The sequence below is a fragment of the Lynx canadensis genome, chromosome B1, assembly GCF_007474595.2.
Source record: "Lynx canadensis isolate LIC74 chromosome B1, mLynCan4.pri.v2, whole genome shotgun sequence".
Lineage (NCBI taxonomy): Eukaryota > Metazoa > Chordata > Mammalia > Carnivora > Felidae > Lynx > Lynx canadensis.
The window spans coordinates 42,604,589-42,629,556 of NC_044306.2; the positions used below are offsets into that span (position 1 = coordinate 42,604,589).

At 41.8% G+C, this 24,968-nt stretch overlaps 1 protein-coding gene across 2 annotated transcripts in view; it reads right to left on the minus strand.

Moving 5' to 3' along the window:
* The window catches only part of IDO2 (indoleamine 2,3-dioxygenase 2), a 75,163-nt gene that overhangs the window by 13,585 nt on the left and 36,610 nt on the right, over positions 1–24,968 (minus strand). The window contains exons 1-6 of one of the 2 annotated variants that reach the window (XM_030312581.1): positions 24,062–24,936; positions 23,166–23,285; positions 20,600–20,718; positions 18,300–18,314; positions 14,028–14,127; positions 11,830–11,947 (exon numbers count right to left, since the gene is read on the minus strand). In XM_030312581.1, the coding sequence (XP_030168441.1) occupies positions 11,830–11,947; positions 14,028–14,127; positions 18,300–18,314; positions 20,600–20,718; positions 23,166–23,285 (472 nt within the window). In that variant the 5' untranslated portion in view covers positions 24,062–24,936. Of the gene's footprint in view, positions 1–11,829; positions 11,948–14,027; positions 14,128–18,299; positions 18,315–20,599; positions 20,719–23,165; positions 23,286–24,061; positions 24,937–24,968 lie in introns of those variants that run through there. The other variant, XM_030312580.1, reaches the window with a different exon arrangement.

Below are 24,968 nucleotides of genomic sequence, written 5' to 3' on the forward strand. Positions count from 1 at the left end.
CCTGGACCCTGTTTCAGATTCTGTGTCTCCCTCTCTCTGACCCTCCCCTGTTCATGCTCTGTCTCTCTCTGTCTCAAAAATAAATAAATGTTAAAAAAAAAAATTTAAAAAAACAAAGATAAAAGACCATTAGAAATATAAGGAAACACATGCATTCACAAAAGAGGAACATGCGTGGTGAGCACCCACAAGGACGCACGCACACACACAAGCACACACACAGGAGACAGTTAAATCAGGGAATGCAGGAGTGACATCAACATCATGGTAAAATAAAAGTTTTCTACTGTCTTTCCCACAAAGAACACTGGCGTAGACAATCACACACAGACAAGAGGGCCTTTGTGAAAGTCCAGGAATTCAGTGGGGAATTTCCAGCACACCACTGAGCAAAGAGATCCAGAACTGGATGCATTGAAGAGGGTAAGAACATTTCACTGTGCTCACATCACCCCTTCCACAAGGCAGCACAGCTCAGCGCTAAGAGAGATCTCCTAGGGCTGTGATTTTTCCGGTAAGGGAAAATGAGAGCATAAGATTGCGTGCCTGGCTTCCCCAGCTGCAAGGAATGCCGCCACGCAGACCCACTTCTTTCCCATCCCATCCAGAACACTGAGGTGTCCTGCACAACTAGGGAGCAGAGGAGCCTGGGGGTAGGGAGGGACTAGGAGAATGCCACATAGGGCTTTTGGCTGGGGGGTGGGGGATTAAAGGGAGGCAGATTATACTGATCGCCTCACAGATTCCATTAAGAACCCCTCCCATGAGATGCTGGGAATGCTTCACCCGCAGATCACCCCAACTAGCCACGGGTGCCCCTAGTGCTCAGGGTGTCTCACAGCTACACCTTCACCCACTCTGGCCAGCTCCTTGCGTGCACTGCTGAAAGCAGAAAGGGTGAGCCTCTGCTGTTGATTCGTGAGCTCCTCCAGCAAGGTGGCTGATTCTATGGGACTGGGAGAAAGCACACGACCTGAGCCTTAAACACTGTCCTAGGGAAAGCCAATGTTAGGTGGTCAGCACCTGGCCTGACTTTGCAGACCTAGAGAAGGCATACACAATTAAAACTTTTGCCAAGAGAGGGAGCAAGAAGTGTGGAGCAGGTGTATGCACAGGAGGTCTGAGAAAGCCTCAGAATCCCTGCCAGGGCTGATGGAAGGTGTTTCTCTCCTGAAACCAGTCAGTAAATACTGGAGAAAGTGAATAAATAACTTCTTCACATAATTCCTGCAGCAATGCCAAGCTTCAAGGAGCACAAAATATCAAGGAAACATGACATTACCAAAAGAAAAAATAATTTCCCAGTAACTGACCCTAAAGAAATGCAGACCTGTGATTTGCCTGATAAAAACAATTCAGAATATATTTTTTAAATTAATTTATTATTTATTTAGAGAGTGTGAGCAGGGAAGAGGGACAGAAGGAAAGAGAGAGAGAATATTAGGCAGGCTCCATGCTTATCACTGAGCCCCCACATAGGCCTCCATCCCGTGACCCTGGAATCATGACGTGAAATCAAGAGTCAGACACTCAACCAACTGGGCCACCTAGATGCCCCCAAAATATCTGTTTTAAGGAAGCTAAGTAAACTACAAGAAAACATAATAAGACAATTCAATGAAATTAAGACAACACCACATAAACACAATGAGAATTTTAACAGAGGAAAAAAAATCATAAAAAAGAACAAATTACTAGGAAATATATTTTGGCAACTGACTCTGAACGGTGTTCAGAAAATACCAAGTAGAGAACCTCCTCCTCAATTAACAGTGATCTGGTAAGGTAAGAGAACCACGTATGCACTCTTACTTCTAGGTCTAACATGTGCACATTTTGGCTAAGAAGGGCAGTTCCTAAAAGCCAATGACACAGAGGATCTAAGAACACACCTGAGTTACATCTCTTCTTTTTCCCTCCATGTGGCTTCCTAGAAGAGCAGGAAAATGACACCAAGGACTGCAGCTTCTGCCCAGATGGCCAAGTGCAGGTTCATTTACTGCCTGGCTAGCCATCATCCAGTGTTTCTAAGGTTGTTGTTCAGCAAAACACAAAACATTTTGGTCAAGCACCTTTTTCTTTTAAATCTAAGTGAGTCTCTAGAGAAATAGAACATCTGCCTTTGACTCATTTACACTCATCATAATTTTATGTCATAAGCATTAGTTTGGAAAACCTAAGGAAACTTGCTTTTTAAAGTTTGCAGGGGTAGGGATTTAGATTTTATACTGAGAAGTAGCCTCTACACAAACGAAAACTCAGCAAATCCTTGCTTTGGATCAAGCGCTATAAAACCACAGCCCTTGAATTACTGTAATATTTTCACATTACTTTAGTAATATTCACATGGTCCCACTCAGGAAAGTAACACAACAGGTGCTCAATTACTGACACCTACAACAAAGCATTGTCGATGCATAATCAAACCATCCATCTGATGGCCACAACCACCAGGCAGTAAATTTTTCATGTGATTCCAACTTTCAAAGCCACGAATTTCCACTAAATGTCTTACCATCACCTTAAGCATGACATATCTCAAAGCAAGCTCATCATCCTTCCTCCGTGTGCCCATTTACTTTGAAAATCAATCAACCCATCAAGCAGAACTTGATTCAACCTTTCAAGTGACAAATCTTTGCCAGGGGTATCATGATTTTTTTTAACCAGCTTTGAAATCTTATATACATCCTGGACACCTCCTTCTGTCTCTGATCATACCTATACCCTGCCATTTCTTAGTCCTTTTCCTTGATGTCTCTTGTTGGTCTCTTCTGTTGCTGTGACTGCTCTAGCGCCTTCTTCTTTCTCCAGATTTAGTAGCATTGTTGGTAAGGTGTAAGCAGCTCTATGTGTCTGGATGAAACCAGGGCTTACTTAAATCTGAAGCATAAGTAGGTGTGAACCAGGCAGAGGGTGAATGGGAAAGAATGTCTGAAACAGAAGAAATAGTGCATAAACAAACCTTGAAGTAGAGGAAGTTGTAGAGAGCAAAATGGATTCTCTCATGTCAAGCAGGAAACTGCATCAAACAATGACACAAGTAGTCGAAGGTACCACAGCTACGAGATATTGTCCCAACCAGCATCAGCCCTGACAGCCCAGAACTGATAACAAGCAGGACCAGAGGAGGTCTGCAGGGGCCCAAGAACCATTTAATCAATTTAAAAAGGAGAGGGTTCAGGGGCACCTGGGTAGCTCAGTGGGTTAAGCATCCAACTCTTGATTTCAGCTGAGATCATGATCTCACAGTTTGTGAGACCGAGCCCCACATCTGGGCTGTCAGCATGGAGCCCAAGTGGGATTCTCTCTCTCTCTCTCTCTCTCTCTCTCTGCCCCTCCTCCACTTGTGCTCTCTCTCACTCCCTCTCAAAATAAGTAAAGAAACTTAAAACGAAAAGAAAAAAGTAAGGGGGGGGGGGACTTTTGCAGCAAATTATCAGACTCTTCCAACATGACCTCTATGCCTGACCATGAAGAAAAGGCAGCTGCCACTGAAGGCTCTGTCAGATTGATTTCCGAACAAAACCGAGATCCTTCCCCGCTTGAACGTAATAAGCACTAAGTGCCAAGAGCTGACCTGGACCAGACTGAGGCTTTATCTCAACTGTGTGCCCACAGACCAACTCTGCATTTAGTTTGTTCACTTCCTACACCCTTCTGTTATCTTGTTATCTTCTGCTATCTTGTTTGCTTGTTGTCTTCTGTCCTGCTTCGTGTGTCATATAAGAAGCCAACTTTAATCATATGGTGAAACGTCATTGAGTTTGGAATCCTGAACATGTTTTATAACTGTGGTTAACTTTGCTTTATGATTGACTAAAGTTGACACTGTGGAAGGACAAACTCATGTGTGCACCTTCACACCATGCTTGTGACCGAAGTTCTTTGCAGGAACTAAAAGCTAGTGTCAGAAAGAACAGGTGAAGGAAAGCTTGGTTTCAAATAAAGATAAATTGAAATTAAAATATTCTGGGGTCAGATCATGCTAGGTCTTGCAGAAAGATTGGGATTTTGGCCTTATCCTTAAAATAATGGGAAAACGAGTGTGGGCAATAGGAATGTAATGTGATGGGCATGTATAATTTAAAATTTTCTAGTAGTCATATTTTAAAAGGTAAAAAAAAAGTTGGTAAAATTAATATCAATACTATATTTTAGCTAACCCACCATATCCAAAATATTATAATCTCAAAAGATAACCAATATAAAAATTATTATATGTTTTCTTGTGATAAGTTTTTGAAATTTTGTCTATATCCTTACAGACTTAAAATTTACTTTACGCTTATAATGCATTTCAACTTGGATGTTTAATTTTCAACAATTAACTGACATATGACCTATTCAGTACTAAAGCTGTGTTTAATAAACAACTATTTTACATTGATTCAGTTTTTATGTTTCAATATCAATTCACTACTATTAAATACAATTAAAAATTTAGTTCCCCAGCTACCCTGGCCACTTTTCAAGTGTTCAGTAGCCACATGTGTCTGGAGGCTACCTTACTGTACTGTGCCAGAAGAGAAACTGAAGAGTTGGGGGAGTAAAAGTGCTTCAGCGTGTACTTTTAAAAGCTGATTCAGGCTTCTGTGTACAGAAGGAAATAGATAAGGTAAAGGGCAGAAGAGAAACTGTTGTAGGGTCCCCTCCCTAAGGAATCTGGTGAGAAAAGACCTCAGGATAAGGGAAGACAGCCTCACTATGTGTGTAAGTGACATCCCTCATGACCCTGTAACACGAGACCACCCAATCAGACCGTATGTCTATACATTACCCATATATAGGAGACAAAGAAGTAGAAAATGCATAAAAGACTACGCCATGTGGCATTCGGGGCTCAGTTTTTCAGGTACAAACCCAACTGAGCCAGTGCTGGCACAAATAAAGTTGCTTCCTGGAAAGAAAGCCTCAGTGTCATAACTGTCTGTGCAAGAAACCTGCTACAAGACCACTGCAGAGTCCTGGCAAGTGATGATGGGAGCCAAGCTCAGAGCAAGCGATGGTAAAAACAGAGAAAAAGGAAGAGATGCAATCGATATTCCAAAAAGAAACTTTCATTTGCAGTAGTGGAGTGTTGTTTCATTCAGATCTGTCCTTCCACTAAAAACAATCCAAAAAGAGGGATAAAGGATGCAAATATCTTAAAGGTATCAAGTAGCTGAAAAGACAGGAAGGAACTGCCAAGCAAAATTTTAAGGGAAAGCAGGAACCCAGAATGGGAGGCAGAAACTAGGGTGGCAAAACCTCTTTTTCCTGAAGTCATTTCCCAATCCAGGTATGCCTGCCTTGCTTTTAGTGGCTTCTCTGGATGGTAGGTGTCATAAGTAAGACCCCAGCCCCAGCCATGGGGAGGAATTTTACAGGAGACCCTGTTCATATTAAACTGGAAGTCCCAACTACCTATATCTCAACATCAGTGTGCATCAGAGCCCCCAACCCACCACTCCTTGCCCCCAAGAGACAAAATCGAAGTCACCTTGGCACTGAGCAAAACAGGATTTAAAAAAATCTGTCCCTGAAAAGTTGTGACCAATTTTTTTTTTTTTTTACATTCTTAGCCCAACTTTAAATTGTCTAATTGGTACATGGGCCCTCACTTGCTGAACTTGCTTCAAGATGGTCCAGAATTTTAATGTCCCCAAGAACCAGGAAGAACCAAGTACAAATATTTCTCTGCCCTAGTTCCAAAAGACTGTCTACAAACAATGTTCCAAGGACAATGAGCATTATATAGAATGGAAAAAAAAAAAAAAAAAAAGCAAAACAAATCAAGCCCAAACACACACACACAAAACAAATGACAACCTGACAACCAACAATAGGAAAAAAGAAATAACAAGAAGGAAACAATCAAGTTTCCAATATTAGAATCACACACAAATTATGACACAGCCACAAGTAGTATGTTGAAAAAAACTAAAAGTGAGCTTGAAAGTGTCTCTGGGGAACAGAAAAGTATGAAAAATAAACAGGTTAGAAAGTAATAAAATATAACTTCTGGAAATGAGACAATAAAATAACCTTTTCAATATATGTATTCAGAAACAGATTAGAAGCAGCTGACAATGAGTTAATTAGATTAGAAGAATTAATGCAGCACAGAGAAATAAAGAGATGGGGAAAAAACAGCAAGGCTAGAAGAGAATGGAAGATAGTGGATCAAGGTCTAACATCCTCAATTAAAGTTAGAAGAAGGAAAACAGAAAGAGAGTGGGGCACAATTTGTGAGGATGTGATGGCTAAGGACTTTCCAGAATGATAAGTCGTATCAGTTAAAGAAGCATAATGAAACCAACCCATGATAAATGGAACAACACAGACCCAAAAAGAGAAACTCACAAGCAGATCAGAAAAAGATAGGTTTCCCTGACATCTAACTTCTTAGTAGTGACAATGGAAGCTAAAAGATATTGTACGGATTTACTCAACATCTAAAGGAATATTGTTGCTAGCAAATATATTCTTTAGGCATTGGAGTGAAACAGGGCAATTTTCAGACGAGAGAGTTAGCCAGCAGCAGGTCCTCACTAGAGGAAATCCTAGTAGCAAAAGAGATGTGTGTAAAGGAGTGAAGGGCAAAAAGAAGGTTATAATAGGTAAGCAAATCTCAGTGAATCTTAACCATATGCAACAATAATAATCACTGTAGATTTCTGGATATTTTTGATGTGCGATATGCAATGTATATTCTTCCTTGTAAGCCTAAAAACATCTTTTGTGAAGACTCATGGGACTCTTCAATATTTTGAGAACTGGTTTTGTGTGGGCATGTTTCTTTTTTTTTTTTTTTTTTTTTTTTTTTTTCAACGTTTTTTATTTATTTTTGGGACAGAGAGAGACAGAGCATGAACGGGGGAGGGGCAGAGAGAGAGGGAGACACAGAATCGGAAACAGGCTCCAGGCTCCGAGCCATCAGCCCAGAGCCTGACGCGGGGCTCGAACTCACGGACCGCGAGATCGTGACCTGGCTGAAGTCGGACGCTTAACCAACTGCGCCACCCAGGCGCCCCTGGGCATGTTTCTTGATTTTATGCATTGACATGAGAAAATAAGATTCAAGGTAAAATATGGTGGGTCAGGTGATTAGGGTATACTGAGATTACTGTGTGTAAGTAATCCACGAGTGAAGACAACTTTAGAAATATGAATGGAGTCGTTATTATCCCACAGTATTTAGCAGAGAAGAATCCCAGTGTTGATTATTTTCCACTTTGCTTTATTTATTTTCTATTATTATTATTTTCAAAGTTAACCTTTGATAACTTTGGATAACTTTTATTACTACCAGAGGTTTCTCTCATCAGTACACAGTTCTGACTGCAATACCTTCTTCAGACTGCACAGGGAGCTGAAGATCCAGAAATCAGTAGGCTGGGAAGATAGGGGGAATGACTTTCACCAAGAAAATCCTAATGCCTTAATATAAACCAAGGGTACTGAATTTAATTATTGCCGTTTATAGACCCAAATCATAGAGCTGCCCAACATCTAGACAGTCTCTCTTACTAATTATAAATTAGTAAAAACTTATCAGTTACCAAAAACAAAAAACAACAAAACAAAACAAAACAAACCTTTACCAAATATTGTTTTATACAATGTCAACAATGCTTTCAACAAATCTAAAAATATCTTAACTGCATGCCACTTTTAAGCTTTAAGATAAACAAAAATGGAAACAATAATTTTGTTTCCAATTAGTTGTAGACAAAGTAAGTTTACAGATTAGGAAGAAAACTTCCTTAGGCAAAATTAAGTGAGCCAGCCAGAAGAGGGTAGAAGCAGGAATTCACACTATCATTTAGTACCAACTCACCGAGTAAGAAACCTGACTTAAACACATGCCAAACTCTTAGAAGGAAACATTTTGACTCCTTGCTATCATTAAAGGAAAAATTCTTACAGCCAGCAATCTGTCAAGGAGAAGATGGAAATTGTGTTGATTCAGAAGGAAATACAAGGCAAAACTTTCCGTGGCATTTTGGAGAAAAATTTATCTCTCAGCGTTTCTAAGGAGGAAATTAACTCTTAGAAACAAGAGGTATTCAGAAACCTGCCAAAAGACATGCTTGTGTAATCGGGATGCTTGGAAATCCGAACATATTTTAGCCTTCCAAAGAGCACAATGCCCAGGCCTGGCTGAGCTCTCTGCAAATCACCCAGAAAAGGGGAGCGAGACACGGATCTTACAGGTGCACAGCGCTGACACTCAGCGAGCAATGCACAGTGTGGGTGTAGTCTGGAAGTCCAGTGCTGTGACTGACTTCCGCCTGAAGAGGAGTACGTCTGCGCTGAGGACTAGGTTAAGGTTGTGAGGTGGAATCACCTGTGGGCTGGGCAAAGGCCCAGTGATAACATGGGGGTTCTCAGAAATATAAATTGAAGCCTTAAAATAAAGAGTACCTTCTCCTCTGCGTTGGGCATGTTTTCAAGCTATCCTGCCTGGAAATGAGGTAATTATGGAGGAAGGGAGTAGAACACACAACTCTTGCTAAAGCTGAGCTCAGAAAGAAAAAAAAAAATTCATGAGCTCCATTTGGCGGGGGGGGGGGGGGGGGGGGGGGGGGGGGGGGGGTAGGGGCGGGGGGGGATGGGAGAGGCGGGGGGGGGGGGGGGAGGGAAGTGCTGCTGAGCTCTAAAGATGATCAGAAAAAAGTCATCAACTACAAACCAGACACAATGACACAATTTATGTGATTCCTTACACCTGGCAGTTTCCAGGGGCACCTGAGTGGTGCAGCTGGTGAAGCGTCCGACTCTTGATCTCGGCTCAGGTCCTGATCTCAGATTTCACAGCTCGTGAGTTCAAGTTCCAGATCAGGCTCTGTGCTGACAGCATGGAGCCTGCTTGGGATTCTGTCTCTCCCTTTCTCTGCCCCTCTCCAACCTGTGTGCTCTCTCTCTCTCTCTCTCTCTCTCTAACAAGTAAAACTTAAAACTTAAAAAAAAAAAAAAAACCCTTGAAGTTTCTAGTATTTGTTATTTTTATCATTTTATTTTTCTGTTTACTGTGGCTGCATAACAAACCACTCCCAAGTGAGGGGCATGAAACAACCAGTATATGATGCTCTTGGAATCTGCAGGCTAGAAATTTGGACAGGACACAGGGGACGGGACACAGGACACACTGCGCTCCACAGTATTTGGGCCCCCAGGTGGATGACTAGAAGACTGAGGACGGTTTGAGGGTGGAAATCTAGAGTCATCCAAGGGTTCATTCGCTTCCATGGCAGCTTCCAACTAGAGCACCTACATATGGCCTCTCCGTGAGGCCTGGCGTTCTCACTCGCAGCATGGTGGCCTCAGAGCAGGTGGCATTTTTACGTGGTGACTCAGTATACAAGGTAACAGTTGCATCACCCCCTCTAGCCTTCCCTCAAAGCTCATGCAGCATCACTTCTGCTGCGTGCTATTGATTACGGGCATGTCACAGGCCCACCAATACCACAAGTGAGGACACAGCCTGCACTCCTTGAGGACAGGCACATCAGAGCCACATTGGAAAGGAGCCTATGAGATGGAAGATTTTGTGCCTTGTTTGGAAAATGCAGTCTGATGTACTCCTGTTTCACTGTGGTGACTACAGATACAACTTTTAGAATAAATCATGCCTGTGTGGGAAAATTAACTTTTTAACAAAACAAGGAAAGTAGCCCTGCAATCTCCCAGGCCACCAGACTCCTGCAGGGGATAATGGAGAGAGAGCACTGGGCTGGCCTGGGCTGAGAAAGTGACTCTGACAATGAGCACTAGGAAAGCTTGTGACAGACAGGACTGTGCCCTCTTACTGCAGCAGGCAGTGTGACAGGGTGAGGGGTCTCTCACGAGTTTCCAGACTACTCACTTCTGTTCTTTCATACTGATGGGGTTTGGGGGTCATGGGGGTCTGGAGCTGACTGCCAAGAAGGAATTCTTGAGGTGTCTTTGGTGCAAAAAGGTGATCCTATGAAAGCACAGGGACAGAACCCTTGGACAGTAAATGCTGCACTGGGGTTGTGCAGAGTGACTGGTTATATACTATGGAGTTGGGGGGAGGCCTCCAGAGGGACTTTGATATGCTAAAGAGGATGCCTAAGATACCTGAGGCCTTGCTATTGTCAAGCAAAGGTTGTTTTCCCTCTAGTAAGGCATTAACATTATGACAGAAGGGGGTTCCTGGAGAAATGGTACACTCTGTATATGCCTCAAGTACTTGTTAAGGGACTGCAGATTATAAAGAAATGTAATTTTACCTGCCATTTCCTTCTTGCCTTTGCTCCCCACATCACGAAGGAGGGAAGGGTAGTATTAGGGTTCCAGGAAACTGAGTCCACAGGTTTCTGGAGATTAGGCTACTGATAAGATTGCCTTTTTATTACAATTTACTAAGACATTTGTAAACTTACTAAGACATTTGTAAACACCTGTCCTGCACGACTATAATTTCTATCTGTTAACCATCTGTTTCCCCTTTCCTTTGTTCTTAGGCAGCCAGAAGTGCCTGAGAAATATCACACATACCCCACCTGAGGTGGGGTGGGGGAGGGGGGATGCAGGGTGTCAGCTTGCCTTATGCTCCCTCATCAATATGATCTGAATGCACCTGCAATGTCACTTCCTCTGGTCTTGGTATCCTGACTAATAAACTCAGGGTACCTTGTTAAGGCTCAAATCTATGTCACTCAGTTTAGAGAGCTTGTTTGATGTGATCAGGAGGGCTTTAAAATTAAAATTCAGGGAAGTGGAGGAAGTGTGGATCTGAAATATAAAACAGGATGTTGAATGGAAATAATACATAGTCCTGTGACTTCTGATGGACTTCCACTAGTGCAGAGAGTCTGAGATGACAAATAAATTTACTCCCTTAATAAAAAGTAATAAAGCTGGTGTCCTCCCTTTCTCCCTCCCCCCCTCGCTTCCTCCTATCCTGTTTCCCATAAACCTCTCCTTTCCTGGACTCCCTCTATTTGTCAGTGAAGCAGGATCCATGGAAACTGATACTTAGATCCTTACCCTCTTGTTAAACAGATCACACCCCTCTCCCACACCTTCTTCAAACACACAACAATTACATTTTCTAGATTCTTCTGATAAAGTTGTTAAGAGCTGCAGTCCTTAGGATAAGATTAACCGGCCACACCTGTAACAACTCCTCTTTAAACTAGCCTCAGAGGAGGAGCCATGGAAGGCCCCTCAGATAAGGCCCAAAGCCAAGGTCAGTCATCTCAGCTTCCACTAGAGAACAAAGAATGAGAGGCTTTAGAGAGGGTAAGGACAAACTCTCTCATATCACAATTCTGTCCTTCAGTAACCTAACATTGCTGGATAGAGCTTATACAACCAATGTCATGTGCTCCACCCTTTTAGCCCCAGCTTCGTTACCATAAGACCTCTACATGCAAGGAAATATTTTGGCTAGCCAGAAGACGAAACAACTGAATCACAAGAGATATAAAGAACGATCGGGGCGCCTGGGTGGCTCAGTCGGTTGAGCGGCCGACTTCGGCTCAGGTCATGATCTCGAGGTCCGTGAGTTCAAGCCCCGCATTGGGCTCTGTGCTGACAGCTCAGAGCCTGGAGCCTGTTTCAGACTCTGTGTCTCCCTCTCTCTGACCCTCCCCGTTCATGCTCTGTCTCTCTCTGTCTCAAAAAATAAATAAACGCTAAAAAAAAAAAAATTAAAAAAAAAAAAAAGAACGATAAAACCATGAGAAAGTCACTGCAAACTGAGAGTTCATTTTTCAGTAGCATGAACAACATTTGGTTGCCTTAAAACAAAGACATTGACATTTTGACATTTTATGTCTTCCCAAGCAAAGCCCTCAGCCTTCAGAAGCCTCATACCATGCATTTGTCCTAAAGTTCTGGTGATATCCTGAATGCAGAGTCTCAGTCGCTGCAGGGCTTGAAGCAACGAGTTCTGGCTGGGCTGCAAGATGGCATTCACTGCCTGAACAAGTGCCTGAAGAGGAGATTCATTCACTCAATTCATTAACATTCAGTCCACTGAGGTAGAGCCGCAAAGCTGTGGGAATCTAGAAAAAGGGGACCCATCTGACTGCTGGATTGTTAGGCAGGGCTCCCCAGGGGCATTCCTAAACTAAATATCCTGTGAGGTTTTCCTGAGAGCCAGAATCTTTCTGGGCACCCTTCAGATAGATCCCTAGTTAAGACTTTCTGGAGCTTTTCCATTGACTGCTACTTCTTGTACCTCTCAAGGGCATAACTCTAATCAATTTTGTTCTTTCTTCTGGATTTATCTCATATTATTGATGGGGTTTTGGAGTGGTGGGGGTCTGGAGTCAATGGCCAAGAAAGAATTTTTGAGATGTCTTTGGTGCAAAAAGGAGATCCTATGAAAGCACAGGGACAGGACCCTTGGGCACTGGGGTTGTACAGAGTGACTGATTATATACTATGGAGTTGGGGGGAGGCCTCCAGAAGGACTTTGATATGCTAAAGAGAACGTCTAAGATGCCTGAGGCCTTGCTGTTGTCAAGCTAAGGTTGTTTTCCCTCTAGTAAGGCATTAACATTATGACAATAGGGGGTTTCTGGAGAAATGGTCTGCTTTGTATTTGCCTTAAGTATTTGTCAATGGGCTGCAGGTTACAAAGAAATGTAATTTTACCTGCCATTTCCTTCTTGCCTTTGTTCCCCATATCACTGTGGAGGGGAAGGTGATATTAGGGCTCCAGAAAACTGAGTCCACAGGTTTCTGGAGATTAAGCTATTGATAAGATTGCCTTTTTCTTGTAAAGACCTTTGTAAGACCTTTGTAAACTGATGGAGACTCATGTCCTGTATGACAGTAATTTCCATCAGTTAACCATCTGTTTCCTTTGTTCTTGGGCAGCCAGGAGTGCCTGAGAAATATCACACATATCCCACTTGGGGAGGGGGTGGGTTGTGCTAGCTTGTGTTTGGCCCTCAGCTTGCCTTATGGTCCTTCATCATTATGATCATTTCTACTTCTAGGACCTTGAACTAGGGCAGCCTCACTCCTGAGCTCTGTTGTACATAAAATCAGACAGATTCTGTAGATCCCGTAGCATCAGAGCTCCATTCACCAGGAAGACTTCCTTGTCCTCTGGCAGTCTCTACCTTATTTGAGCTATATTTTGAAGACCAATGCTTTACTCTGTATCTTTCAGTGAACTAAACACACGAAGGAGAAGTAAAGTAAGCATATAGTTTCACTTTTGAGACTGAAAGAGGGTGCTAAGGTAATCATCCCATGATCTGGTCACTCTACTGAGGACACAGTAAGCACTCAAAGAATGTTCACCAGGGAAGGTAGTGAGGAAAGATTTAAATCTAATCTAAATATCTTTGTGCAAGGCAAGCATTCCCTAGATGATCATCTGTCACTACACCTTCATTTGCTTTACACCTGAACTTTCTGTTATCTACCTGACCCCTGAAGGAGTTCAAATATGCAAGCTCAGGGCTAGGTATTCTCAATGAGGGCTCACTGTCCTCTGAAGAGGGTTCACTGTTTTCTGACGCTTTTGCATAACAGTTTTCTCTGCCAGGAATGAATACCCACTTCCATTCTTACTTCCTGCTTAATTCCCATACATCACTCAGATTTTAACTTCAGCTGTCATTTCCCTTTGCCTGATCCTGCAAGTCTGGATTAGGTCTTAGATGTTTTTTCATGAAAAACACTGGGTTTTTGTTTTTGTTTTTGTTTTTTTTCTTGTTACCCCATACATCAGTCCACCTTTCTCTACTGGATGGTGAGCTTCTATAGCGTCCAGAACAGTATCTGTCTTGTTCTCCCAGACATACATTATTCAGAACAAGACATGTCAGTTGAATGGTTGAATGGTCATTCCAAGTGATGCAGTAGTTGAAGAAAGGGAGAGCTGTGGGCTAGAGATCAGACCTCTTTTCCCAGACATACACCAAGTAGGACAAGGCCGATACTCATCTATATTTATTAGTTCTCTACAGGGAAAGGGACTTGGTGGGAAGTAAAGCTCAGACTAATTTCTCATTTAGGACAAAAAAAAAAAAAAAAAGCCATGAAGAAAATACCTTAATCCCAGGTACTGCTGCCTTCTCCACCAAAACAGTCACCAGTATAAAGCCACGCAGGCTTTCTTCCCCAGGAAATGAGAAAATGACGTCCAAGTTCCTTGGGAAGGAAATGACCACATGTTTAGAGAGGTTTGTATGTGGTGTGAGCAGGGCCCAAAGACCACCTCAGAGCCAGACAAATGCAAGAGCAAGTAGACTCGAAGAAAACCCCTCTCATCTCTGTAGAATAGCTCTGAGGAGGAGAATCTGCCTCCAGCTCTGCTCCAGAAAGGAAAGAGAACAGACCTATTCAAGACCATGGTCAAGGACCAGAGGACTCTCAAAGTCTAGCATGGCCTCCCAGTGGAACAGCTGACATATAACTGGGCAGGCACTGCTGATTCTCCACAGGGCCAGTCTGTGGCCCATCACACCATCCCTGTCAGGAGCAGGGGCAGTCTTAGAGGTATAGTGACCACAGACAACAGCTAATTTCATGCTCCTTTTTTAGACTTGAAACTATGGCCCAAGGAAGCAAAATGGTTTCCCCAAAGTCATGCAGCTGATTAGTTACAGGACCAGGGCAGGAATATTTCATAACTCAGGTGAGTGCTTTCTCTCATCAGTGACCTTTTCCCCCAAGTGCTGTATTACGTAAGAATGACAGCTGCAAGGCCATCATAGAATCATCTTTAAATGACCAGCTATCTAGATTCAAATATTCCAGATGTCAGTCCAATCTGCAAAACCTAAAATTTCACTCCATAAATCACTTCTGTCTCTAACATTTTAAGCATGACCAGAGATGAAAAACAAACACAAAAGAAAAATAAGTCAGGAACTCCATTGTGCCAGCGAAGTTACACTTGTGTGGAAAGTGGCTTCTTCATCCTTCCACTCTCCATCTGCTGAGCTACAGTTTTTATACGGAATGCCTTCATTGAGCTGAGGAGAGGCAATGTCAATTTAGAGGCTAATTTTGCTCTCTGGGGAAAGAGGAGCCTGAGGATGTCTGGACCAAACCTGGCCCATGAGCTCCAGTCCATGTAAAACAAGATATTTCAAAGGGATTCTTCTGTAGCTATAGAAACCACTCTACAATTTTGGCCTTTCATATAAGCTATGGTGAGACCATAGATCTTTTTCAGGTCTTAGACTTCAAAGAATCACAGAGGATTTAGAGAATTTTTAAAGTTTTTTTTTTTTTTTTTTCTTTTCTTGCATTGAACTTTATTTGCTTCATTATGAACAGACTTGAAAATATAGTAAAGAAAATTAATCCCCTAATCCTTACAAAGCACAGGGACCATTGTTAATTTTTGGACTTTTAATTTTTCGCACATTTCCCTCTAGTCTTTTTTTCAGGCATTTTTATTTTTATTTTTTACTTTTTTTAATTAAATTTTTTTTTTAATTTAGTGACTCATCAGTTACATATAGCACCCAGTGCTCATCATAACAAGTTCCCTCTTCAATACCCATAACCCATTTATACCATCCACCACCCACCTCCCTCCATTAACCCTCAGTTTGTTTTCTATCATTAAGAGTCTCTTATGTAAGAGTGCCTGGGTGGCTCAGTTGGTTAAGCATCCAACTTTGGCTCAGGTCATGATCTCACAGTTGCTGAGTTTGAGCCCTGCATCAGACTCTGTGCCGACAGCTCAAGCTGGAGTCTACTTCAGATTCTGTGTCTCCCTCTCTCTCTCTGCCCCTCCCCCGCTCATGCCCTCCCTCTCTCTCTCTATCAAAAATAAACATTAAAAAGAATTTATAAAAAAAATTACAAGAGTTTCTTATGTTTTGCTTCCCACTCTCTCTTTTTTTTTCCTTTCCATATGTTCATCTGTTTTTCTTCTTTAATTCCACATATGAATGAAATCATATAGTATTTGTCTTTCTGTGACTGATTTATTTTTGTTAGCATAATACTGTCTAGCTCCCTCCACGTCTTTGGAAATTGCAAGATTTCACTCTTTTTTTTTTTTTAATGTTTGTTTATTTATTTTGAGAGAAAGAGTGCAAGCATGAGAGGGACACAGAGAGAGAGAGAGAATCCCAAGCAGGCTCCGTGCTCAGTGCAGAGCTACATGTGGGGCTCCATTTCATGAATGTGAGATCACAACTATGATATCACAACCTGAGCAGAAATCAAGAGTTGGAGGTTCAACCAGTTGAGCCACTCAGGTGCCCCATGATTTCATTCTTTTTGATGGCAGAGTAATATCCCATTGTGTGTGTATGTGTGTGTGTGTGTATGTATATATGTATGTATGTGTGTATATATCATATCTCCTTTATCCATTCATCAGTCTGTGGACATTTGGGTTATCTCCACATTTTGACTATTGTTGATAATGCTGCTATAAACATTGGAGCACATGTACACTATGAATCTATATTTTTTTTATCCTTTGGGTAAATACCTAGTAGTGCAATTGCTGGATCATAGGGCAATTCTATTTTTGACTTTTTGAGGAACCTCCATACTATTTTCCACAGTGACTGCATCAATTTGCATTCCCACTAATACTGTAAGAGGGTTGCTGTTACTCCACATCCTCGCCAACATCTGTTGTTTCCTGTGTTGTTAATTTTAGCTATTCTGACAGGAGTGAGGTGGTATCTCATTGTGGTTGTGATTTGTATTTCCCAGATGATGAGTGATGTTGAGCATCTTTTCATGTGTCTGTTAGCCATCTGGATGTCTTCTTTGGAAAAATGTCTATTCATGTTTTCTCCCTATTTCTTAACTGGATTATTTATTTTTCAGGGTGTTGAATTTGGTAAGTACTTTATAGATACTAACCCTTTATCTGATATGTCACTTGCAAATATATTCTCCCATTCTGTAGACTGCCTTTCAGTTTTGTTGGCTGAAATAGTTCATCTTTGCTTGTTTCCCTTGCCTGTAGCAACATGTCTCATAAGAAGTTGCTATGGCCTAGGTCAGAAAGGTTTCTGCCTATGTTCTCCTGTAGAATATTGATGGTTTCCTGTCTCACATTAGGTCTTTCATCCATGGCGAATTTATTTTTGTGTTTTGGGTAAGAAAGTGGTCCAGTTTCTTTCTTCTGAATGCTGTCATCCAGTTTTCCCAAAACCATTTGTTGAAGAGGCTGTCTTTTTTTCCATTGGATATTCTTTCCTGCTTTGTCAAAGATGAATTGACCATATAGTTGGGGGTCTATTTCTGGGTTTCCTATTCTGTTCCACTGATCTATGTGTCTGTTTTTGTGCCAGTACCATATTGTCTTGAGGACAAATGTCTTGAAGACAAGCTTTGCATTAAAGCTTGAAGTCTGGAGTCGTGATGCCCCCAGTTTTGCTGTTCTTTCTCAGGATTGCTTTGGCTATTTGGGGTCTTTTGTGGTTCCATACAAATTTTAGAATCGTTTGTTCTAGCTCTGTGAAAAATGCTGGTGGTATTTTGATAGGGATTGCATTGAATGTAAACATTGCTTTGGGTAGTATGGGCATTTTAACAATGTTTATTCTTCCAATTCATGAGTATGGAATGTTTTTTCCATTTCTTGTGTCTTTTTCAGTTTCTTTTAAGTGTTCTATAGTTTTCAGAGTACAGTTCATTTACCTCTTTGGTTAGGTTTATTCATATGTATCTTATTGTTTTGGGTGCAATTGCAAATGGGATCAATTCCTTTATTTCTTTTTCTGCTGCTTCATTTCTGGTGTATAGAAATGCAACAGATTTCTGGGGCACCTGTGTGGCATAGTTGGTTGAGCCTCTGATTCTTGATATCAGCTCAGGTCATAATCTCACAGCTGTGAGATCCAGCCCCACACTGGGCTCTGCATTGAATGTGGAGCTTGCTTGGGATTCTCTCTCTCCCCTCCCCTCCCCCACATGCTCTGTCTCACAATAAATAAACATTAAAAAAAAAAAAAAAGAAAAGAACTGCAGTGATTTCTGTATGCTGACTTTATGTCCTGCAACTTTGCTGAATTCATGTATTCATTCTAGCAATTTTTTGGTGGAGTCTTTGGGTTTTCTTAAAAGAATATCATATCATCTATAAATAGTGAAAGTTTGATTTCTTCATTGCCAATTTGGATGCCTTTTATTTCTTTTTGTTGTCTGATTGCTGAGGCTAAGACTTCTAGTACTATGTTCAGTGGTGAGAGTGAAATATCCCTGTCTTGTTCTTTTTCAGGCATTTTTAGATAGTTTATATACTATATACAAAATTTGATGTGCTTTCCTTTTCGTTTATTTGTAAGCTTTTAGTTAGTATGGATTCTAAAGTTAGTGAACGATTTCTGAGAACTTACCTGATTTCCAGGGGTCTAGTCAAATTGCAGTATCAATAACCACAAAGAGAAAAAGGAAATAAAAGAACAAATCAGTTTCTAAACTGGTATGCATTTTGAGAGGACATAGACACAGGCACATACATTTGTGTCCAAATGCACATGCACACACACACATCCATGCACACTTTGGATGTCACAGGTCGTGACTACACTGTGGGTCTGAAGGAGAGCAGAATTGCTCCACCCCAAATGCACTGCTTTGGCACACTGATTATTTGAACTAATGTTATGTAAGAAAGAGCTGGCACAAGAAGGACATTCTGACTTCCTTTGTTCCCCTGAAAGCAGGAAATAAATCTGGTATGTGACAGGTACCCAACCTGTACAAGGAAAATTAACCCGAGAGGGAATTTAGGGCCAAGAAGCCTGTGTAAATACACCTTCACTAATTTGCTAACCCTAAGCCCAAACCCCTATGTCTTGTCAATTCTTCCCAAATGTACTGTTTTCTTGTCTAAAGGTATAAAATCTTCCTGTTTTGGTCACTTGTCTGAGTCTCATATTTTATGGGCTCTCATAGGTAAAATAATTAATTTCATTTTTCTTCTATTGATCTGTCTTATGTCAATGTAATTATCAGACCAGGCAAAGAACCTAGAAGGGAAGAAAGGAAAAATTTTCCTTCCCTGAAAGTCACTGTGTGACAAGGAGTAAGCTAAATCTCCACTCACACAGAGCCCAAGAATATTTAGCCTGTGGCCACCATGATAAATTATCTTATTCTTTTTATATATTTGTCATTGCCACAAACCCATATTTCTGTTATAACTATTATACTCTTACTTACCTTTAGCATCAGATCAAGTTTCACTTCCTCACCAAGCTGTTTCCTGATTTTTAAAGCCTGCATTGCTATAATTGCTTTGAAATGCTTAAGGGCTATTGCTTATGTCCCTCTTTGACATTTGTCTTGTTCTTTAACCATGTTGGTGCCCTTTGCTTCCTGTCTTCCATTTCTCTGCAGCACTTAGCTCTATGGAAGGCATATTAAAAGACTCCAAACTTAATCACCAAGAAAGCTAACTACTGAGCCCCAAACTGTGTCTGCCTCTCTGGGATGCAGCCCTGCTCACTCACTCACTGGGCAACTAGCCCCTTGTTGTTGTATTTTTGACTTAACCATTCCAGTCCAGACATTTTTTTTTCCCTTCAACCTTTCCTGTTTCTCTCTTTCTCTTCAAACCAGAAATCCAGCTGACTCAACACTCAATGCCTTGACCAGAATTATTTCTGCACATATATTTATTATTTCTTTCTGTCAAAACTCTGAGTCAGGTTCAGCAGCTTTTCATGAGAATACTGGTCACTAATTTTGTTATGAAAGAACTGGTCAAAGATAACAATTAATAATTATGGAAAATGTATCCTCCCAGGCCTCAGGCTTCCTTAGAAAGATGAGATGGCCTCCCTTCTTCCAAGAAGCACATAAATTAGTCCCAAAATCTATAATGTTATATTAAATGTTTAATCATCTAGAACAGATTCCCATCATCCCCTCTGGCATTCTTGTGGTACCTATAACCCTCAAGCTGAGGAAGTTCTTCCTCACATCTAACCTAAATGTCCCTTTAGTTATTTTATTAAGTTACAAAAGTACTATTTCTTGTACCTACAGCCTGAAATAAATTTGGTTGTGATAATAAAGTTCAAAGGGAAATTTAACAATTCACTTTTTCCACCCATTCTGATTAATTATTGTTTGTTAAAAACTCACACTGTTTTTTCTTTAGACCAATACTTATCTACATTCCCAGCCCAACTTTCCAAGGATTGATGCCAGCTAGGTAGAAGAGATAGCATTATTAATCAAATTCTCAATCTAACTTTCTAGAGCCCTACTCTTAATTCACCTATAATCATAATCATAATCACAATCATTTATGATCATTATATCAGGATGACTTATTGAAGTCACTGGCCCTAATTTGACATGAATGGAAGGCATGTTGTGGAATGGAAATTTGATGAGAGAGAATGAATGAAGCCTAATTATGCAGGAGCTTGAAGGTCAAGTTAAATTCAGATTGGATGTGGAAGAAAACAAGAAAAAGTAGCCTGCTCCAATGTATTCAGAGTGGATTGAGAAGAAACTTCCGGGACGTGTAAATTTTGAACGTGAACACAAGTTCTTTGGAACCATAAAGCAGACACTAAATATGAACATCTAGAATCACACATAGCTGAAAACGCCAGGCCTTTACTGTAAGGAGAGGAAGTTTCCATCAATTCACATCCAAAGCACTCACTCCCTGTCTTACCTTTCAGGATCCCTAGTGGTCCAGTTTGTCAGCACCAAGTCTGCATGGACCAGGATAGGAGGGATGCCCAAGTTCCTGGAGACTTCAACAAAGGGAAGGGCAAGATTTCTTGGCAGAACCTTTTAGATATAAATACAGGAAATTAGCATACACCAGAAAGAATGCAGCAAGGGAAGTAATCATGATTGCCCTTTACTCCAGTAATCCTGTGGTAGAGAAATGACCTGGGCATAAAATTGGAATTATCTGAGTGACCCATATACACACACCTCACTCTCATATTTTTTTCCCTTAACATTCTAGTGGATATAATGTGTATGAGTACAATCTGAAATATATATGAAAATTACAAAACTGGAACACATACGTATACATAGCGTATAAAATAATCTCTGAAAACTGACTCCGCAAAGAAGGGCATCACCAATGTTTAAACATAAACTGGGGGCTGAGTTGATGAGCAGTGGGAAAAATATCTCTAACTCTTTATATATCTACTTATCTATTGACAGAGATGTCTACATAAATATGTATGTGTGTATTTGTTTGTATAAAACTACATATATACATACATGTGTATGTATACACACATATACGTGTGTGTTTATGTTTCAATCAGGAACAGGAATGGGGAGGACAGAACACTTCATACTGTGTAGCAGCCAACTCTGTTCATCACTTCATAAGCCAAACCCAGTAACAACTTCAAGACGGTCCCTATTTAACTCCTAAGTTATCTGAGGAACACTCCAAAGAGACATATCTGCCCACAAGTCCAGAAAAACTACTCAGATCCATGGGAGATGGGGGGCGGGGGGGGGGGGGCGGGGGTTCTCTATCTGTAGACAAAGTTAAATTGGTTTTGATCCAAAATAACATTCTTATGCTTCCTATCTCCCACTTGCATTTTTATTTCCCCCTAGGATAAAAGTATCTATTAAAGAAGTCTTGCTTCCGCTTTTGCTTTCCTTAGATTTTTAGACTTGGGACAGAACTGTTTTTCAGGTAAGAAACAAAAAGAACTATAGAGTTTTAAAATTCAGACTTAAGTTTAGTTTCCCTGAGTCAGGGGTTGAGGAGGGCAATGCAAAAGTGAGGTGTCTATTTAGGTAAAGAGTTAGAAGAGGAGATGTAGAGAAAGTTGGAGATGATCCCAGGCCATGGACAGGGGAATCCCTGGTAACCTGGAAGTAGATGGACACTCCACGAAACTGAAGGCTTCCTCCCCTGTCACCCTTTCTCTACCCCTTCCCCATATCTGGGATTACGGTTTGGAGAACACAAGGGGAGGGAGGCCCAGCGGGACATTTTGTAGTGTGCCTAGATTTCAAAGTTTTTATATCAGACGTACATTTTTTTTTTTTTTAATGAGATGTGCTGACATTTAAGAACTCTGAAGCACATCTATATCTTCTTCTTCCCTCCTTTCTCATGTTCCCTTCCTTTTGTCACAGGGGGGTTTCCTCTGTTTACTTGAAAGAAAACAGGCAGCCTTCACCAAGCAAACAAAATAGGCCTGGGCTGCTCAGTGAACCACGGAGTACTGGAACAAGTAACTCTGATTCCTAGAAAAGGGACACTTAAACAAAATGAAAGGGAGTGGTGCTTTTTTACTGCTGTTAATGGAACTCAGAGATTTCATGTCTCCAGGTTTAGGTTTTTTGGTTTTTGGTTTTTTTTAATGTTTATTTATTTATTTTTGAGAGAGGAACAGAGAGACAGAGAGAGAGAGAGATGCAGGGGAGGGGCAGAGAGAGAGAGAGGATCTGAAGCAGGCTCTGTGTAGACAGCAGAGAGCCCGATGCAGGGCTCGAACTCATGAACTACGAGATCATGACCTGAGCTGAAACCAAGAGTCAGATGCTCGACTGACTGAGCCACGTGGGCACCCTCCAGGTTCAGGCTGAAACTATAAAAGGTTAAGTAAAGATTTAGAAGAGATTTAAATGAATTATTAAGAGATCAATAATCAGTAGAAAGAGCAGAGTATTAAAAAATTAAAATTAATCTTGTTAATGTCAATGGGTGCCTTTTAGGGAAAGAAGGTTACATTAGTGAATCAGAAGGTCTAAGCATGGCCTTGCATTTTACACTAACTTTCTATCTGACTCTGGAGAAGGATTTTTGTCTTCTGTAGTCCTCAGCTGTCTGTAAAATGGGCACAGTGGAGTTCTGTTTACTTTATGGGATTGAGAAAATCAGGAGATAATATATGTGCATAGGAATACAGAATGCTGCAAGTGTAAGCTATTATTAAGTTTCTTTTTTTAATGAGATCTCAGTTCTTGTCTTCATATGCAACTTGTGAAACATTCTTGCCAGAAAAAAAAAAAAAAAGATGTGAAAGCTAATGAATGCCTACAACTTCTAAAGAAAACTAGCTTCTTAGGGAAAAAAATTTCTCTCATGTAAGTGGGCCGTTTGTCCTTCCTTCAACTGACAGCCAAAGAAAAGAACAAGAAAGGACCTATTTTCCAGGAAAACAGTGTGGGGCCAAGCAGTGAGTGTACTTCAGGAGCAGCAGGCTTGCCAGATGACAAGACAGGCATGTGTTTTGTCCCCTTACCTCTTTGGGCTGCGTCTCTCCTTTCTGCCAGACATATCCCATGGTAATAAAGCTCAGAACCAAGTGGGCCAGGCGCTGTTCCCGGTAACTCTGGAGGAACTGGCAGGTCAGGAGGGGCATCTGTTCAAGAGAATATCCAGAGATTATCAGTTGCACGGTGAGGATGAGCACAGGGGTTCTTTGACGTGAAGGGTTCTATGTGTATGAGGAGCAGGTTATATTTTAGTGAAGGAACTAAGAGCCTCCATGCACACCCCATTTCCCCCAATCTTAGGACACTGCAGTATCTGAGGCATTTCAGGGGACCTTGCTCAGGAACTACCTAACCACTCCATCCAAACTCCTAAATTGCGCCCATGGTTGCGCCCAGACGCTAGTCACCTTCACTGAACTGACAAAGTGTGTAGTGTTCTAGAATAATTAATTTACAAGACTGAGATCACCTATTTCATGGAGTCTATCGTGGCAACTTTTACAGTCCTACGTATCAAGGCATCTCTGCTTCCCTGGTATCATTTAACCCTGGTAACAAGCCTGCACTGTGAGTGTTACTTTCTCTGTTTAATTCCGAAGTAAAAGGAGAAACAGTGCAATTAGGAGTTTGACCAAATCCCTAGGGGGTGTTGGCTGAGCTGGGCCAAAGAGTTGTTCAGTCCTGTATGAAACCTTCCAGTGACCGTGGCTGGGTGTTTTCACCTCTCCATGCCCTTTTTCTCTGATACGTATCACCAGGGGATTTACAGATGTTGCCTTCATGAAAACCACACCCGTACAGAAGTCAATTGTTGACAGCTCTGCCCCAACAAAACAGTTTTTCACTTTTGTCTGGAACACCCTTGCCTGTCTTGGTTGACTGAAACAGTGTGTTCCACCTTCCTGGCACACCCCCTCCTCACCTCGGCCTTTTTCCTTGGTCCCCCTATCTCTTCCCCAGCTGTAGACACAGCCTGATCCAGATCTTCCCAGGGGTCCTTCTCTGGGTCTTTAAGTGCCCCAAGAGGCGGCGGTGGACGTCTTGTGTATCCCTTTAAGCGCCAGGCACCGCCTCTGCGGCCTCAGACCCGCTGCCCCTCCCGCCCAGGCTCTCCGCAGCTTGCTCTAGAGCCTCCGCCACGGAATCCTTCCTCCGCTCTCCGCCAAGGGGCAGCCTTCCCGTGTCTGTTCGCCCCGCGCAGCTGTGTGTTCCTTCCTCCTAAAAGTTGGCTCTGAATCGCAAATGCAATGTGCTCTAGGCTCGCGTGCGTTTGCGTGTGCGTGTATGAGGTGGGGGAGTGACTGCTGAGATGTTGCATTTCAACAGGAACCGGCTTGAGAATTATGACCATAGTTATTAAGCACTTGTTGTAAGGTGCTTAGGAAAGCGTTTCCAAGGCTGCTAAAAACTTCCCATGCCGGATGTTGTTCTGTCTTGCCCCCCAATTCCACAGGACACAACTAAGTCAAAAAGGGTAGGGTCAGGGTCACAGAGCCGGCAGGGACTGAGCCCGGATGCTACTTCAGTTCTGCCGACAATTGCCCTGTTCTCCCAAGTCAGCACTGCCTGCTAGAAACATGGAAACCACACATGTAATTAAAAAATGTCCAGCAAGAAGGGCAAAAAAGGTTCTACTTAAAGGCCCCTCCCTAGGCAAGCTTATCGAGAAACCCTGCAGATGTCCGTGTTTGAGCCTCTTTCTCTTTCAGGTCGTGGTGACCTTCATTCTCAGAAAATAGACCACAACTATAAAACTTAACCTTCTCTAGCCTGGGACCATAACCCACATCCCAGCAGAGCCTGGGACAGAGCATCCTGAGAAACTTGTC